Below are 19,023 nucleotides of genomic sequence, written 5' to 3' on the forward strand. Positions count from 1 at the left end.
ACTATAATAAAAATATTAATATATTTTATAATATAAACAATTTTATGTAAATTCAATGAAGATTCGAAATACAAAAAGAAAAAGATGAAGAAGCAATTAATCCAAGTGAGTTGCATTAAAATTTTCATAAGTCGCACATGGTGATTTGTAGTTACGTTGTCGGCCCACTCGACTTTTCCATCACAACCCATACAGGCCCCATATGCCTTCCCCTTCAACACATATATAATTATAAACCAATGATTAAAAAAAAAGCACTTCCCCAAATATACATAATTATGATTTTATGTTATTCAAAAAATTAAATCAAGATTTAGGATAATTTAACAGATAGCAATTGATTTGTGTTACTTTCCGTTGTCATTAATCTATTTTGAGAAATTATTGACTGATTTCATAGTTTTATTGTTAATTATACTTTCTGAATTCACAGTTGGGCTGATTTAGACGATATAAGCCCAAAATCTTTTAACATAAGCCCAATTCTACTTGGACCTATTCTCGGACTAACGATAATTTTTCATATCTAGGCACAATTAAGATTTGGAATTTTGTTATTATATGACCTTGAATCATAGAAAATTTTATTTTATGATTTTTTGTTATAATATGATTGTGTCAACTATTATGATAAAATTTCCATTATTTGAATTTGCTAAGAGCAAAATTTCGTCATCAAAAATTCACAATAACAACAAAATCCTGAAACACAATTGTACTATCATAAATTATTGGCGATATGATCAATTATATAATCGTTGCTTATGGGATTCTAATTAATATTATAAGTATATAGTAAACTATTTAAGAGAAACTGCGTGACTTTATGTACATATCTAATATTGTTTTGCTTTAGTTAAGTACCACATTGATTATACAATTAAGATGAAAATTGAAAATGGTTATACACAATATATTATCAACACTAATTGAGCATATGTTGCCTTTCTTGCTAGTATCATAAGCTAATTAGTGATTTGTTAATTAGAAAATTAAAGCTAACTATTTATATTTGAGGAGGCGGAGGTGACACGCTCACAGCGAGGACACATGCTGAGGGCAGAGACCCGCGGCGGTAGGCGGCTGGCCTGCGGCGGCGGCGCTGCCTTGATGAAGCGGAGCTCCTCCACCTCCTTTTGCAGCTTTCTGTTTTGCTCAGTCAATGCTCCTAGCCATCTCTTTAGGTACTCACACTCTACTTCTGTTTGCTTCATCTTGCTCCTTTAATTAATCAATTCATTAATGCATTAGGATTTTAATCCATAAGATTAACCACATAGTTTATAAACAATGAATTAATGTTTCGTAGTACAAAAATAAAATTGATTTTTCCAAACATGTAAATGCGTTTTTTACTACAAACTTCCTAAAAATAAAATAACTTTTCAGCGTGCATTTCACACTCAATTAATTCACATGCAGACTATGTGAAAGTGTAATTTACCACCTCGACATACATTTTTTTACTTTTGTAACATATCATCAGTCCTCAAATTTTAAAGGGTGATCCTAAATTAATTAGAGGGAAAACAAAGGATAATTTGATGCTTCTAATTTCTTCATGTAGGAAGAACCGAATAATTCGATTCAGGTTAGAATACAGAGCTAATTGTCTATAATATTCCCTTTATTATTGATACTTATTTCCTAAAATATTCTTTTCCATTTTCCAAAAAATGAATGTGTAAAATAAATAATTTAAAGAAATTTTAGCTATTAATTAATGAAGTACTCATATAAGGCTACCTTGCTCTACGGTTCTGAAACCACACCTCCACTTGCCTTGGCTTTAATCTCAATTCCATTGCCAAAGCTTCCTTCTCTTTCTGCAGTGTCAAAACCCAATTCCTTAAAAAACACATGATTAATTTCATAGTATATAATTAAATTAATTAAGAGGCGTACAGGATTTAAGGTTTGATTTTGTACGAAGCTTTGTTCAAGACGACGAGACTGATCTTTTGTGAGCCGGAGTTTCTTCCTAGGAACCGGGCTATCTTCATCTTCTTCCTCCACGCATTCTTCTTCTGATCTTGAGGGTGCTTCATTTATGTCCAGTAATTTTATTTTACCTTTTGCCTCTATATATAGCAGTAAATAAAATGTTTCTTGTTATTTTTGGCATTTATTTATGGAAAAAAGATTTTTCCGCGTCACAATATTCATAGAATAAAAAAGGTTTTTCACTCCTCCGTGATTGGCTACCACCATGCAAAGAAATTAAATATACCTAAAACATGTCACCTCTCTAGAAAAGAAGAAGAAAACTTTCTTTTCCAAAAACCCTAATTCTTTCAACAAGATTGGAATATATATATTGTTTAAAATGAACAATCGAAGTCTTTTTTTTAGATTTACTTGCTCACTTTACACAACAAGAAAGCTTCGTCGTTTGAACCATATCAGACTTAAACTCCAAGAAATTGAAAGGGAAATTCACACACAGAGACCAAGAAGGGAATAAAAAGAGACATTCAGAGAGAGAGAGAGGGAGAGATGGTAGTAGTCTGACCGGAAGATGGGAAAGAGGGCATGGCTATGGATAGTTCCAAGCAAGAAGAATTAGGAGGCAAAATCTCCATGAAATCTTCAAAGGGTGATTAGGAGATATTGGAGTACAATTATGGTTGAATTTATATTGTGTTAGAGAGACAAGAAGAATTTGTGGGATATATATTCAGACAAAAGCATAAAAGTAAAAGGAGAATGGAGACAACAAATGCATAAAGGTCAAAATATAATAAGGGAGTTGTTGAAAGAGAAATAGATTAGATTAGTTTAATGGAGTATATGATTGATTCAACATTTTATCAGAAACGGTTTTTCTTAATTTGATTGCTTTTATTTGCCTGCCCATGTACTATTTAATTAAATAATTGCTACTACTACTTTTTTTTTCAATTTGGATAGTAAAGTTGGGTGTGACAAAGCAGCATACTCCCATTGCTTGAGCCCGATTTGTCGGTCCATAAGTCAGCTGCTGAAATGATTGGCAAAACTCTCTGTGTGTATATGTTTTTTTTAGCCATATATTGAGGTTGATATTATGATAGTATTAATTTGTGGTGTGTATACCAATTTGCTAGGCATATATTTTCGATCTAGCTAGAAATGTATTGGTGACTAATGATCATATGTACAGGAATAAAAGGATTAGGCTTTCATGATGATTTTATTGTATACCGTAAGTATTTCTTTGCATAGTACTACCAGTAACCTATTTTAACTTATTTGAGATTCTGCAACTCTAATGAGGAATTTTTTTCAGGAATGCATATCCTCAAATTATTACTACATGGAGTATAAGTATAAAATAATAACTAAAAGATAGATTTATGAGAATTGATTCAAAATTTGAATAGTATGTTGACAGTTTCAAAACGAAGAATATTGATGCTCAAACCTATAAACCTCTGACCAAGAATGATTTTTTTTACGTTTTTCTCTATGGCCAATTAATTACGAGTCCACATATGGTTCTCATGTTCATATTGAAGATACATGTAAGTAGCTCTAAACAATATTTTCCCACAAGACCATGAATTTCAATGATCTTTTCAATTTAATTTTAGTCAAACAAATGAATCTTTTCATTCATTTTTCTGAATGCAGCTATAATATAATTCAAAGTACATAGGAATCAGTCAAAAATCATATCTCAGTTTTTTGACCTCAACCGAATCCATGTTGAACTGAACTTATCTGACATAAAACACCTTACTTCCTACTAAAGTTTGAATTAAATAATTGTTATCGAAATTTCAAGTAAAAATAATCCAATTATTTACCATTTTGTAGTAGCCATATCATATGGTCATAAAAAGTGGTTGTTAGTTTGCTTGTTTCTCAACTGAAAAGAAAATTGTTGGTTTTCTTGCACACATCCGATCACTTACTGTATTTCTAAGTAAAACATGATTTATTTTTAGGAAATCTAACTTTGAGCCCGACCAATGAATTTCACTTTACATAGATGATTACTGTTGCAAGACTCAACTTTCTCTTATAAGGTTCTTTTACGAGTCATTAAACATAAAAAATGTTTACTAGCATTTTTAAAATAATAAAATGCAAAATGCATGCACAACAATAATTTCAATACCATTATAAATTCGATGCCAGTCACTTCATGGAGTACAAAATAAGTAGCACTAGTTTTTACGATTATGTATAATGGTAATTTATTGATTATTTATAAATTAAAAAAAAAAGAAGTCGAAAATAGGATGGTATTTAGGCGCACCTAATATGTAATGATTAAGCAGAGTAGTGGGCCAAAGTCCCATAAAATTAGGGAGACGAAGGGGCCCCACATATTGGTCTTGTAGTCGGCAGCCAACAACCCAACACTGCAGTATCAGTGGACAACAGTTGGGCCCCACTTCAACTCCTTGCTCCTCCTTCTGCTCTGCTCTGCTCTCCCCTCCCTTGATTATGCACACATCAGATGAGGTGAGTCATGAGAGAGACCACCTTCAAACAGTACCTTGTTACTAACCAAGATTTATACCAGTTTCAAGCGTCAGCACTAGGTAAATATGACGTCATAGGTTCGGACAACTAGTAAGCTAAGCTAGCAGATAGCATACATGCTCCACAAAGCAAAGCGGCTGTCTGATGGTAAGCTCAGCTTTCAGTTCTGGGAATCATTACAACTTTCTGCTACCACCAACAAACAATGCAATGCAGCTATCTCCAACCTCGTAACGATGAAGGTGGCCGGGCTGTTTCTTACCGAGCAAGTCACTGGAGGAGGAGGAGGAGGAGGTCCATATTTTTAGAAGGCCTCGGAACGCTTAGGATATGCCTGAGACGCCTGCAACACATTAAGATCAGGTAAATACGTGTATACTTAGGCCAGCTATCGGGAATTAGGGCGTGGGCGTGTTCAGGTTATTTGAATTGGAATTTCTGCTGCCAATCCTATCTAATTACGAGTATGTTGGTTGCACTTATATGTCAAGATCAGCAATAGCAAATGTTGCAAATAATCACTTGCACATGGGTGGTGAGGTGGAAGCAGTGGTGCTGTGCTATGCACTCATGTATGCCTCAACTTGTGTAACTAGATCATTCACATAAGTGACATTCTATTGTCTCGCATATGAGATCAATTCATGACATTCCACAGTCCACACAAACTGATGCAGTAATATGGACATAATGAACCAACAAAAAAGAAATAAGTTTCCATGTGATATCCACTACCACCACAACCTACAAATTGATGATCACTGATTTTTACATTATTTTTTAACAATGTATACCAATTTTTTTACAAATATAGTTGCAATAATTTTTTTTAAATCGTAGTACATATTCTTAGGTAATCATGATTTGTTTTGTTAATGAACGCACAGAAAAATGAATGTTTCACATCCATTAGCACCTACTACAATTTCGTGGAAGGAACCAAAGTAATAAAATTTCAACAATTGGAAGTGAGTGCAGGGAATTGAATTATTTTCTGTTTACCTGGTAAACCTTATGAACTCCAACTTCGTTTCCTCCTATAACACATGTCTCAATGAGCGATCTGTCATTTAAGAAAATAAAAAATGATAAATTTTAAACTACAGTACAAGAAGGTATGGGAAGACAGCTCCTTCGTGAAGACTAATGAAAAAGTTCAGATTTAAAAATAAGATAGCTTGCGATTTCAAAGGCATTTGTGCAATATTGTACCAAAACTTGTAATAATTTCAAATAGAAGAGCAAGTGACCTTGGTATCGGTGTGGCTGACATCACTTTTTGCTGAGTCATTCAGAACAAGTTGATCTAACTGCAAAAACAAAAACTTTTTCAGAATAGTAGTAGCAAAATCATGAGCTGATCTGAGTATTTGACATGATCATTGGTCTAAGAACATAGTACAAACTTTCCAGAAAACAGAATGGGGATTTGCAATTCAATTGCGAAGAACAAGTTAATAAGGTTAATAATGCACCACTGGCTAATATCAGCTATTTCAGAATGCATGAAAACATAATTTCCAGCTCATCTTCTATAGAAGTATCCATTACCATTTAAGGAAAATTTTAAGCAAAGAGATACCTTGCTGTTGAAGGATCTTCTCTTAACAACACCAAAGCACTGTGGCTCGTCTACAGCAGCCATACGCGAAAGTGAAAATTCCACCTTTTCAGCTATTAAAAAATGAGTTCCAGTGACCATGGAGATATCCCAGTTTGGAGACCCTAACAAACAGTTGCAAAAGATGAAATGAGAGGCTATGCCAGTAATAAACGAGGATGATCTACAACTACCTGTCAAGAGAGATACAGAAGGCTTTGCAATGGCATACTCAACTTTCTCAAGCAAGCCAAGAAGGTGCTAACAGGATTGCTAGCAGCTCTGTTGGAACCATAAATGCTGCTGGGAGGTAGTATGATCAAATTATTCAAATCAAATGTGGCACTTCACTATGTAAAACAGTAAAAGTAGAAGTCATAAACATTCCCCTAGTATTCAGAGCCAATTACCTCCATGCATGACAAAAATGCTACCACATCCGGCATCACCCTATGAAGGATCCAAGAAGAGTAGAATAACAAGAGATAAAAATGAGGATAAGAAAACAGAAGAAACTTATGAGGATTCAAGCCACCTTAAGAACTCTATATAGAGAATTCCAAGGGCAGATAGGCCATCTTATGCAACATTTGCAAGCATCTTGTACAGCTCTTGAGACATTAGCTTTTCAAACACATCTAAACTGCTAAACCCTTCAACAACTTTTCAGGAAACTTATTTGACCGAAAGCATGATGTAAAATTAATTGGTGCAAGAAAATTGCTAAATCTGCATAGAAATGAAGGATCTTCACAAGATATTCCATCACAAATCAAAACTTCAATTGTAATAGTTTAAAAGCTAATCTCCTCAGACATCTGCCAAAGATACTCCTGCTCTCTCAACTTATAAATTCACAGCATGTCGCAAGCATTTATCGCTGAAACCCTATCGAACAAGGTTTAATTTTATAAGTTAACAAAGCCTATATAAAAGCATGAGCTTGGCCAATTAAAATTTCCTAGAAAAAATAGCTACCAAAGTAGTTAACCCTCTAAAGTATCTCATACAGAACAAACTACTTCTTGGAATTATGATATACTTCAATGCCATATACAAGGAAGAGTTATTTGAGGTTCATGAAGGCTGTTCAGTTAATTTCCTACTCTGACAACAAATAACGTACAAGGGGATACTAGATGAGGCTCCATGCATAAACTTCCAGTAAGGCCAGAAGAGAATTTGTGTCATGTTTGCATACAGGTAACAACATTTTAATTTAATATACAAGTAAATGTAAAGAGTAGATACCATCTTCAAATTATGAGTACATAAAACGATGAGAATAAACTAGTTATGATAACTGTGGATTTGGTTAGTGTAGTACTCGTAACTCCTACAAAGCATGAGAAATGAACTGTTTTGGCACCAGCAATCAACTACTCATAGACAGGAAATGCTGTATTGGTATTCAAAAAAACGACACAACTTAAACCAGGGAATAAATTTAGGCAGCCCCCATAGCATGATACACAATTGTAAATCCAATGAAGTCACTTCCATAAACCAAAGGATAACAGAGTGAAACGGAGCTGCCAAGATGATGCAGCCATTGAGTCATTCATATGAGGGGAAAACTGTAGAATATAGAAACAAACAGAAGCTCAGCTAGATCACACTAAACAGAAACGGAACTCAACCTAGCAGGAAGTAGACAAACACAAATGAAAGGCCTACTCTTTTCAAATTGACTCCTTGTCGAATTTTTTAAAACTCAAATATCAGCATAAAAGCTGTCAATATCTACTGAGACAACTGATCGCAAGAAAAAGTAAAGCGAATGATTGAATATAACACTTGATCAGATAAACAAATACACCTAAGGACAAGAAAGGCATTCAGAATGAGGCACGATGTAAAATTCTAGCGAAGGAGATGAAATTGTATTTAAATACAAGCGGTATTGGCCATGGTAACCGCTTTGGGCAGCTGGAGTGCTACTGAGTATTGCGAATAATTGGGGCTAAATTTAAATTTGTTCAAAAATATAAAGAGCATGACTAAATAGAAATAAAGCAGAGTAGAAGGATGTCTAAGCAATTACGCAATATACCCACATATCTACTTTAGCACTATAAATAAATAAAGGCCCATCCTCTCTAACTCTGCAGCTTAATTAGGGTTTATGGTTCCTTCCGCAGCTGGCACACGCCTTCTCTATTTCGTTTGTTTGATTCTCTCTCTGTTTTCCGTATTCAACATTTGTTTAAGCAAAGATTATGGCTAAAACGCAAAATGGGGAGAGCTTGAACGAATAAAAGTTCGTTGCTCTGAAATACCCGCAGGTTTTCTGCGGCCGCCCTGCGAATTTAGCCTTTAAATTAACAATGGCATCATAGTACGGCTTTGTGCTTCCGATTCTGTTTTCAATGGAAAAGTGATTAATTTTGCTTTTTTACTGATTGCCGATTTCGGAGCTCTCCGCAAAGCCGCCTCCAAAGGCCACTACATACTTCAAAATCTGTTCCATTTCGGTGTTTTCGATATTCTTGATTTGGAATGGGTGGATGTACGTTCGAGTTTCGTCATTCATGATTAAACCTTTTTACTTTATGGATTGCTTTCTTAGAAAATGTTAATAATTAGTAAGGTGAGCGGCGAATCGAACCGCAGTCAACTGATTTCTCTTATTTTCAAAAAAAAATCCAAGTTGGAAACAGTATCTAAACAAAAATTCAGTACAAAAATGTTCCATGTTAATCATGTATTTTTTTACAAAATAAATAAATATGTAAATGTTAAAACAAATTTTGTCTCAGACGGCTAGAGTAGACCAATTGTTGAATGGTTACAAACTTACAATGTAAATACTGAAACAATTAAATGATACACACTTGATGTTACAGCAACAAATCAACAATCTTGGACAACTAAGTATCCATAAATCAAGAATTTTGCACAACTTTCAGATCCATGACCCATTTGCAGGATGATCATTGACAAGGATACCATACGTGAGGCGATTGCACCTGATCGGAGAAACAAGAAGCAGCAGCTATAATTTAAGGCTGATTTTACCTAGGGTTGTTAAGTGATTCAGTTAACAGTACACTAACCTCACAGGTAGTCTTCTCCTTGCACTCCAATGCATTTCGAAGCACTGATGCTATCACTTCTCAGCAAGCAACGGGCGCTGTAGCACGATACTTTATGATCACCTTTAGCTTTTGCACTGGCCTTTGGAGCTTCTGATCTTTTGATCTCCAATGAGTTTCTGGGACTCTGCAGGACTGGACGTGGAACTGGCACCACAGCTTGACTTCTGGAATCACTTCGATCAGGATCCTCTTCAATGAGCCCGCATACACGTTCCCTGCCACCAGATCACACCAGGGTATTACCATCCAAACGAAAAGAGACGTGCTAGCTCCATAATCAGCCACAGATTTTACCTGGGCAAGGAAGCGTAGCGCCTTCGCATTGGTGTTCTGCCTACTTGCCCCTCAAGGCGGAAGAATTGCTGCTTAAATTGATCAGCTCCACTGAAAAGCCACAGACTCTAATTTAAGGCAACAATCACGGAAGAAAAAGAAATGACTCGTTGCAGATGAGAGAAAGTTGAGCGAGATATATATGGTTGTAATTAACTATGAATCATAAAGTGCTTGAAAAATATCTCGTGTTAAACCAGACTATTTTTAGTGGCCCGACCTTGGATACATAAAGTGAATCTGGTCCGCACCACGGAGGTACTCCTGGAGCATCTGGGGATGATACTCCAAGATCTGTTCGCTTAATTAAGATACAACGTCAGTAACAGCTAATGCAAGTATAATATCATTCACACTTCACTACTAATTCCTGTACCTCTCGGTAGATCAATTCCCTCACGTCTTCTTTCGTTAAATTTCTTCTTTCAAACTCAAACTCAAATTTTGAGATATGTTGTGTTGATGGTTCATCTTCCACATCTGCCAGCCCGTAAAAATATGGATCTGCCAATGCCTGTACAAGTATGGTTTTTTACCAATGTCAATGCAAACACATCCTTGCTGACAGCTGAGATAATGATACTTAGTTATATGAGTTCTTACTTCTTCAGCAGACGGACGATCTTTGGGATCAAATGCAATTAGGCGCTCAAGTAAACGGAGAGCCAGGGGATCAACATTTGGGAACCTTTGCGACAGAGGTATAGGTGCTTTCCTTCTCATGCTACTTAAATATCTTCGGGCCTTGTCATTTCGAATCTATGTGAGAAACTAATTCAACTTGTTAATGATAAGTTTTGTCAAATTTATCATGATTTTAAAGTGAAGAGAGAATTTGTCATGATGAAGGAACAAACCCTCAAGATAGCTTCGAGAGAAGGTGTGCCAAGAAGATCGGTTATGAGCTCCAACTGGTGGACAACATTCTTCCCGGGAAACAATGGTTTGCCAGTGACCATTTCAGCAAATATGCATCCTATGCTCCATATATCAATAGCCGGGGTATACTGCAATAGGCAACAACATTGAGGAAATTGAACACGTCGACTTTTCAACATCTCATTCGATATCAAAGAAGTAGCCTCTTGTAGTTCTGTAACTAGTCTAGACACTCAATTATAGTAATTTCCAGAAATGGAACATACTTTGGAAAAGAAGGAACCGCAAAGTTCAGGAGCACGATACCACCGGGTCGCCACATAATCCTTCAGATAACAACATTTCGACAAAATTACAAAATTGATAATTAAATAACCTTAATCCAACAATTTAGGGAGAGGATAATATATCCTCCATGAAATCAAAGCATAAATGACTTACAGTCCAGAAAACAGCAGATGGGGCATCACCAAACGATGCACGAGCTAGCCCAAAGTCGCATATCTTCAACTTGCAGTCTGCGTTAGCAAGGATGTTTTTGGGCTTCAAATCCCGGTGGAACACGTTTGCTGTTGAAAAGAAAACTCAAGAGTTCTTAGTAACTACAGAAAGTGCAAGGAACTAAAGGAGCTAAGTTGATGAAATGCATACCTGAATGGATATACTTTAAAGCTCGAAGCAACTGATACAAAAAGAACTGATGATGCCCGGGTGTAAGATCATCATTTGTCTTGATTACATGATGGAGGTCCGTTTCCATCAACTCAAACACAACGTAGATATCCTTGAATTCTCTCCGACATGGAGGCAACATGATATGCTTAATCTCAACTATGTCTTGGTGCCGAAGCAACCTGAGGAGCTTGATCTCTCTAAGAATGCGAGTAGCTTCACAGACATGCTCAAAAATGTCATTTATCTTCTTTATAGCCACCTTTTCTCCGGTGTGAGTATCAACTGCAGCAGCCACAACACCGTAACTTCCCTTACCAACAACCTCCTGGATTTCATATAAATTTGCTTCACCATATTCAGTGAAGAATTCCTTGAAAGGCATGTTCTGACAGCCAAAAAAGAAACATCAGCACTTTCTATAAGAAACATAGGAGATTCAGATGGGAAAAGAATGAGAACTTCAAATACCAAATGAATAGAAATTGTAACCATGTTGTAACAATGCCCAAAAAAAGTGGAAATGACATTTAAAGTTTAATCATCCATATTATAAGGCTTTGTTTCAAAAGCTTTTGTTGCATTCAGTAATCCTAGCCTCGAAGAAAGTTTACACAGTAGCAGAAGAGCAAATTTATAGAGGAAGCTCTTGAGTGACAGAGGCCGTAATCATAGCAAAGGGTATTAAGTTGCAGGCAATACAGCATTATCTATACATCAACTACGAATAAGTGAACAATAAAAATTTCACAAATTGACAGCATACATCAATATATTAGAGAACAAGTCCAGTTATTTGTGCTTAAAAACCTCAAAATGATACCAATTTCAAAGGGGAAACCACATACACAAAAAAAACAGAAAAAATAATCTGTTTTGTCAGATGCTTAAGATGATCCCTAACCATATTTTGAACAGACTATTTCAATTAGAAAATATGAATAGCAATATAATACATCACATTGTCAGTAAGAATATCAACAGCAAAAGAAGACAAACAACTACGTTGACAAATATGGGAATTCTATTGGATTCAATTATGAAAAGACAAAATGACCAGGAAAACAAAATACCTTAGCACAAGAGATTTAGGCATAACACAATAACCAGATCTTAACTTGATGGAAAAATGAACTTTAAATAATCAATACCTGAATCATTAATCTCCAAAGGAGAATATAAGAGAGATAAAGAGAATTCCTTCCAACACAGCTCCAGAGAATGTCAGCTTAAATTCACAAGCCCATTCAAGTTGTATACGTCTATATATAACCCCTACATAAACAAATAAGTTGACATTTAGCACATACCCTTTTAAATGCAACTGAAAGGGCAAATTGAATAACTTATTAAAAGAGCTATCTATCTGGGCTATATAATATTACTAGAGATAAACCATGTGAAAAAATTATGCTTTCTCAGCTACAGAAATGGTGATCTGGTATACAAGGAAAGGGGGATATTAATATTTATATATTAGATACACACAGACACACGTCATAGTTAAAGATTTGATCTTTTCCAGTAACCCGGCGAATTTCGACGTCCATATAATATAGAGTAAAAGCCCAAAATGGTCCCTAACATTTGGCGTTTTTATGATTTTGGTCCAAAACATTATCTTTTGGATTATTCGGTCCCGCACATTTTAAATCGGGCCACTTTCAGTCCTAATTTGACGGAATTCGTTAAAATTGACAGAATTCAGTGGTCAACGCGATTTGAATTAGATTTGACCAGATTAACTTTTTAAAAAATTCTGTTTTTTTTTTCTTTTTGAAATAAATGGAAATTTGGTTAAATTGATTTAATAGAATTGATTTAATAGAATAAATATTAAGCTCTTCTATCTAATTTCACTTCTTCGTTTCCATTCTCTCTCTCATTTCTATTATCCTCGTCGACGAGGCAGGAACACGAGAAGCCCTAGTTTTCGGAAGAACATCAAGTAACCCCAATTCCCCAACCATGGACCGTTCGAACCACAGCAAGACCGGTGAGAGTGGCGGTGGACGTGACCTCCGATTCCGGTATGAATTTTGCCATTGCCAGAATCGGGCCTCGCTGAGAATCGTCAACACCAATGGAAAACCAACAAGGGGGAAGTTATACTTTGTTTGTGAGAGAAAAGATTGCCGTTTTTTCAAGTGGTGTGAGCCAATCGACGAAGACGACGCCGTGACATCTGCAATGCCGCTGCCGGAGACCGAAAGTGAGAGTTTCGGTTTGATTTTGTCATCAATCGAGGAGAATAATAGGGCACTAGAGAAATTACGTAGTGTTGTGATGTATGGATTTTGTTTCTTTGTTGTTGTGTTTGTTTATATATTAGGGTTCAAGTAATGAAATTCAGTTTTCAATGGTGAATCAAATCTGGAATCTTAACCAAATTTGGTTTCTTGGTGTATGTTGTACTCCATAATGGTATGAATTGCACTCCAAAATTGTTGTTTAATTGCGTTTCTTGGTGTTTGAAGGGTAAGAATATATGCAACTCTATGCATATGTTCTTGTTGGCTGTTACTGGAAGTTCAGTGGCATGGACTGATCTACTCCTTATCATGATTTTAGAGTTGCCATGAAGTACATATACATTGTTTTCAAAATGTGAGTATGGCATAGTTTGGTGCTCTCGGGTGAGGAGTTGCATTTAGGGGCTTATAGGCTGGATTAGTCCTCTCGGGTGAGGAGTTGTATGCTCTAAGAGTGCAAAAAATGTTAGTTACCAAATCTAAGCATTTTAGATGGACTAAAAAACGGCTTCGGACTAAATCTCGAGTGAGGAGTTGTATGATTGAAGAGTGGAAAAAAGCTATTCAAAATGTTAAGGACCAAATTGGCAACAGGATCTTATGTAAATATTCTGCATAAGATTGGGATATACATTAGCAAAATATTCTGTAGATACTCAAAATGAATTAGCAACATACAATTCATTTCCCTTGCTGTCCATATTCAACATACATTAACCAAAATGAGAACCACCAAAAGCAACCACAAGTTTATAAAGTGAAACCACCATAACCTACAACAAGTAGGCACTAAACCTGTACAATGGGCACTGCCCAAACCTAAATACACCAAATCAGCCAAAATCTAACTTTTTCATGTGGTAACACTAGAGTTTTGAGGGGGTAATACAATTGTGGTTGTTACAAAAACACCATAGCATAGTATCAGTTCTTCTTCACAGTTGATGAAGTAGCATGGGTGTCACCCGCGGCCGCTGAGGGCTGAAGCACAAACATATCGGCAACAGCAGTTTGGCAGCGTAGCCTATTGTGACCGGGTTGATGACACAAAGTGCATTTTTGTACCTCTTCGCCTCGCTGCCGCTTCTTCCCTACAAAACAGTGTGTTAACAACCAATATTAGTAAGTAAGGTTTATGCATTTTTTGGGTTCATAACATGGAAGACAATTATACCTTTTGCGCGTTTTGGGCTGCTCGGAGCAGCTGGCTCACGTTGGGGACATTTTCTTTTGTTGTGACCGACAACTCCACAAAGCCGACATTTGTAATCCATCATCAACCCTTTCCGTGACATCTTTTGGCCTCCATTAATGTCATCTCTAACTTGCACTATACGGGATGCCCGAGCCTTCTCTTTTGTCATTTCTCGAGCCTCTTGCACGCTCTTTTGTCTAGCTCCCTTCGGACGTCCGGGCAGCTTGGTCAGCTCGGGTGGAATAACGTTCGGGTGGGCCGTCTTTGTCCATAGTTGCAGTCCTTAGACTGGATAGATGATGGCTCCATACACCATTTCGAAGGTTTCCTTAGAGTAGCACTTTGCGACAAAGTCGTCAACATTCTCCGAAGTCATCTCAATCGCTGCAATGGCATGTTGACACGGTAATCCAGTCAACATCCAGCGCCTGCAGCTACAAGTGCGGTCCCGCAGGTCGACAACAAATTGGTCATTCCACTTTGTATTGACTTGATAAATCCACTCCCCGGCCTCTTTCACCATGCATTCTCCAATCTTATCCTTCGTCTTCTCAAGCTTCTTTCTGATTTTCGGGCCAAAAGCATCCTCCAACCTTGCCCCCATCTTCCTCCTTGTGGTAAACCTATCCATGAGATACATCCTAATACACTCGAGCATCCCATACAACGGCTTCTCCCGAGCAAATAGTAAGACCTTGTTGTAACATTCATAAATGTTATTAACAAGGATGTCACATTTTGCTTCAAACCCAAAGAAGGCTCGACTCCAATTCTCCTTCGTTGTGTGATCTTCCAACCACTTGTATGCTTGCTCATTCTCTTCCTTCAATATATTCATCGCCTTCTCGAAGCCATGAATATTAGTTGCCCGAGCTGCCTCCCAAATCAAGTCCTTCAAAATAATTGAAGGAAACAATTTCTTGAAATTGTTGTGCATATGCCAAACACACATCCGGTGTTCGGCATGCGGGCAACACTTTCTCATGGCATTGATTAGCCCCTGCCATTAACAAAAAGATTTGTTAGCCCTTGATATTGAATAGTTTCTGGTTCATTCACAGAATTCCCTTAGCTTAAATTTAGGAACCTTTAAGCATACTATGTTAGCATAATGTACCTTTTGTCTATCCGAGATGAAAGTCCACTTGCTAGAGTCTGTAATTTCCAAATCGTGCACCAACAGACCGAGGAACCAATTCCATGTGTCAGTATTTTCAATTTGAACCACGGCAAAGGCTATGGGAAAAATCTGATCATTCGGATCCAATCCGATGGCTGTCAAAAGAACTCCCTTAGCTTGCCCCTTCAAATGACACCCGTCTAGGCCTATCAAGCGTCTGCAATGGCGTTTAAAAGAAGTTTTACATGCTTCGTAAGCAATGTAAATGGCCTTAAACCTCTCATTTCCATCCTCAAGCCGCTGCGTTGCTAAGACAACCGTGCTCCCTGGATTAGTCCTCTGAATTTCAGCCTTGTAGTCATGTAGGCGCTTGTACTGCTTCACCAAGTCGACTTCTATCAGCCTACGTGCATGTTGCATAGCTCTCTTGGCCTTCCCTGAAAAAATGGTGATCTTCATGTCACAGTGCACCTTTTCAATAAATTGGCCAATAGTCATTCCAGGGATGACTCGAATATCTTCTAGTCAAACGCCTTGTATCGTCATCATGCTCTTGCTCTTCTTCATCTTCAGATGCCGAACTTGGTGAGTCACTACGAAGTTGATCACTGTCACTAACTTCATCAGTATGCTGCCTTGACATTTCATCCACGACCCTATTCCACCCTTCCACATGGGCAGCCATAATATTATCTTCATCCTTATCACTAAGGTCGTAGTCACTATCAACAAATGGAGGCACCTCCACATTGACCTCCTCAGCAACAACATCCACCTTGCTCTTCCCCTTATCATCAACATTAGCCTCAACATGGTCTTGTGTAAGGCCATAGTCACTATCAACATATGGAGGCACCTCCTCAGCAACACCAACCTTTCTCTTCCCCTTATCAGCAGCATTTAGCCTTCCATCAGTCGGCTTTCCATCATCTCCATGGTCTTGTGTTACTTGACTGACCAAAACCCCTGTTGTTTTCACAACATAGAGATCAACTATCCCGGCTTTTACTCCAATTTCAGCCATCTCCATGGCGGATTTATTATCAAATAAGCGGACCAAGCCTTCTTTTAAATTCATCCCAGTCTTCAAGTAAAAGTATTCCAACACACTTACATCTAGACCAAGCTTCGTCTCAACAAACTCATCTACTTCAAGTTTCGACCATTTGTCCGGGTCACATCCGTGCATGTTCTCAGTCATCTCATCCACATATTGTTTTCCACGGCTTTCACGACTTTCATCCATATATCCAGAATAGTGTACTTTTGTTGTGAAGGTACCATCTGCAATAAAAAGCAAAATGAGAATCGTATGAGTCCTATATACAGTAAACAATCACATATTTATGTTAAGTGTGGTCCCCACTACCAAGATTGTTCCCCAACTCCAGACCGAAAGTGTGGTCCCAGTAAACATATACAGTAAACAAGCAGCAAAACACATCCCCAACCTTGGTCCCCACCAACACAAATCAAAGAATATACACAAAATCAATTCAAAATAAGACAAAATCGAGCCAACTCAATTCCTAATAAGCCAAAATCGAGACAAATAGCGGACAAATTGACACAAACATTAGGGACCACTTTCAAAACGAGATTAAACATGCAGTAAAGCTTACCTTCTCGATTTTCACTCGGCGCTGGTTGACTGTGCAACGCCTTCCTCCTCCTCTCAAACGTGTATTTGTTATCACGCGGATCGCCGAAGCAACGGTGATAGGAGTCATACACGTACCAACTCATTGCGAAATGCTTTGGATTCGCCGGCTCGATTGAATCGCTTAATCTATTGGGTTTAATCGCCCAATTTTTGAAGAAGTGTTGAATCGCCCAACCTTTTGAAGAAGGGTTTTGAATCACCCAATTTTTGAAGAAGTGTTGAATCGCCCAAATGCTGTGCGTCGCTTTTCCTGCTTTTCCTTAAAGTTTTGTTTTTTTTTATTTCATGTTTAAATTTTACATTTTTATTTTTTTGATTAATTAGGTTAATTAGGTATTGGTTTAATTAGGTATTAACCTTAATAAAACATAGTTATAACTGTTAATCTGGTCAAATTTAATTCAAATCGCGTTGACCACTGAATTCTGTCAATTTTAACGAATTCCGTCAAATTAGGACTGAAAGTGGCCCGATTTAAAATGTGCGGGACCGAATAATCCAAAAGATAATGTTTTGGACCAAAATCATAAAAACGCCAAATGTTATGGACCATTTTGGGCTTTTAGTCTATAATATACTCACAACAAAAAAAAAAAAGCAAACCTTCTTCCACCAATTTTTGTGTGAACTGAAATCAACTAGAGCGAGTGAAAGAGATGGAGGTATCAATCACTCAAGATATAGCCTCAATTTGTGAAGTTGAGCCAGAATTAAAGGAAATGGAAGATATATAAATAAATAGAGCCAATGGGGCGAGATGTTGGTGAAAGGAAGCAGTCAATGAAGATGGCCCAGAAATTCGATGTATGTACATGTAAAACCTCCCCTGCGTCCATTCGATTATGGAAAAGGACAAACGCAACTAATTATTACTATAATGTAATAAATCGATTAAAATTGTGTGTGTGTGTTTGGGGGAGTAAATCGGCAAGTGGTAGTTTAGCTTTACCTTTTCGTCGGTGGATTGCGTAGAGATTGAAATCGGCGGCGAATTATTGACAATCATGGAATACATTCTACGAGGATTTGGATATTATGACATACTGTACGACCTACTACATCAAATTGCGTGAAATTGTTGAATATTTACACACTTTTATGGAGTTGATTGATTACATATGATCAAGTGGTTATATAGTAGTAGATTATAGAGTTCATAACTTTCACTTATTAAGCTTTTGTAAGTCAGAGCTTTTTTTAATATGTTTGTGCATAAAAAAGTTATACTCCCTCCGTCCCACATAAAGTCACTGTTATTATGGGCACAGATTTTAAGAGATATAAAGAATAGTGGATTGGAAAAGATAGAGGAATATGAGACCCACTATTTTATATTGATTTTATAATAAAATGCTAGTGAGTGAGTTAATGGAATATAAGACCTATTTACTATTTATGGTAAAAATGAAGTGTAACTCTTATTGTGGGACAGACCAAAATGGCAAAGTGTGACTTTTATTGTGGGACGGAGAGAGTACTTACTACGAAGGTAAAGTTATATAGAAGGCCCCTCAATACCATATAATAAGTGAGATCTTTTCTTAAAAATCTTACCAGGTAAAGTTATATAGAAGGGCCATCAATATACCATATAATAAGTGAGATATTTTCTTAAAAATCTTACCTACTAAATATAAAAAGTACTACTATATGAAGACAGAAGATTAAAGACCCATGTGTCAGAGGCTGATCTATTAACTTTCTTTTGAAAACTCATTTATTTGATATCAGCCATGTG

General features: G+C 36.9%; 2 protein-coding genes across 11 annotated transcripts; both read right to left on the reverse strand.

The window, feature by feature from the left end:
• Window positions 1–803: 803 nt before the first annotated feature.
• Window positions 804–2,652, reverse strand: LOC121747327 (homeobox-leucine zipper protein ATHB-17-like). Of its 2 annotated transcripts, none has more exons than XM_042141359.1 (4): window positions 2,513–2,652; window positions 1,906–2,081; window positions 1,747–1,826; window positions 804–1,221 (listed from the first exon to the last, which is right to left on the reverse strand). In XM_042141359.1, exons 1-4 carry the CDS (start codon window positions 2,580–2,582, stop codon window positions 999–1,001), a joined length of 549 nt encoding a protein of 182 aa, XP_041997293.1. In that variant the 5' UTR covers window positions 2,583–2,652; the 3' UTR covers window positions 804–998. The 2 variants fall into 2 exon arrangements, with proteins under 2 accessions (XP_041997293.1, XP_041997294.1); XM_042141360.1 differs by having other exon boundaries at window positions 1,906–2,042; window positions 2,513–2,646.
• A 1,428-nt stretch (window positions 2,653–4,080) lies between these two features.
• On the reverse strand, window positions 4,081–12,514 carry LOC121747326 (mitogen-activated protein kinase 9-like). Of its 9 annotated transcripts, none has more exons than XM_042141353.1 (18): window positions 12,441–12,514; window positions 12,207–12,330; window positions 11,035–11,443; window positions 10,825–10,952; window positions 10,650–10,709; window positions 10,362–10,511; window positions 10,108–10,263; window positions 9,881–10,018; window positions 9,725–9,798; window positions 9,466–9,555; window positions 9,130–9,386; window positions 6,609–9,042; window positions 6,484–6,523; window positions 6,268–6,373; window positions 6,056–6,198; window positions 5,724–5,783; window positions 5,476–5,536; window positions 4,081–4,816 (listed from the first exon to the last, which is right to left on the reverse strand). In XM_042141353.1, the coding sequence occupies exons 2-11, from the start codon at window positions 12,213–12,215 to the stop codon at window positions 9,131–9,133; spliced, it is 1,470 nt and encodes a 489-aa protein (XP_041997287.1). In that variant the 5' UTR covers window positions 12,216–12,330; window positions 12,441–12,514; the 3' UTR covers window positions 4,081–4,816; window positions 5,476–5,536; window positions 5,724–5,783; window positions 6,056–6,198; window positions 6,268–6,373; window positions 6,484–6,523; window positions 6,609–9,042; window position 9,130. The 9 variants fall into 9 exon arrangements, with proteins under 9 accessions (XP_041997287.1, XP_041997289.1, XP_041997290.1 ...); XM_042141355.1 differs by having other exon boundaries at window positions 6,268–6,376; XM_042141356.1 differs by having other exon boundaries at window positions 4,081–4,493; window positions 4,590–4,816; window positions 6,484–9,042.
• Window positions 12,515–19,023: the final 6,509 nt, after the last annotated feature.

This window comes from Salvia splendens, chromosome 9 (genome assembly GCF_004379255.2).
Source record: "Salvia splendens isolate huo1 chromosome 9, SspV2, whole genome shotgun sequence".
NCBI classification, from domain to species: domain Eukaryota; kingdom Viridiplantae; phylum Streptophyta; class Magnoliopsida; order Lamiales; family Lamiaceae; genus Salvia; species Salvia splendens.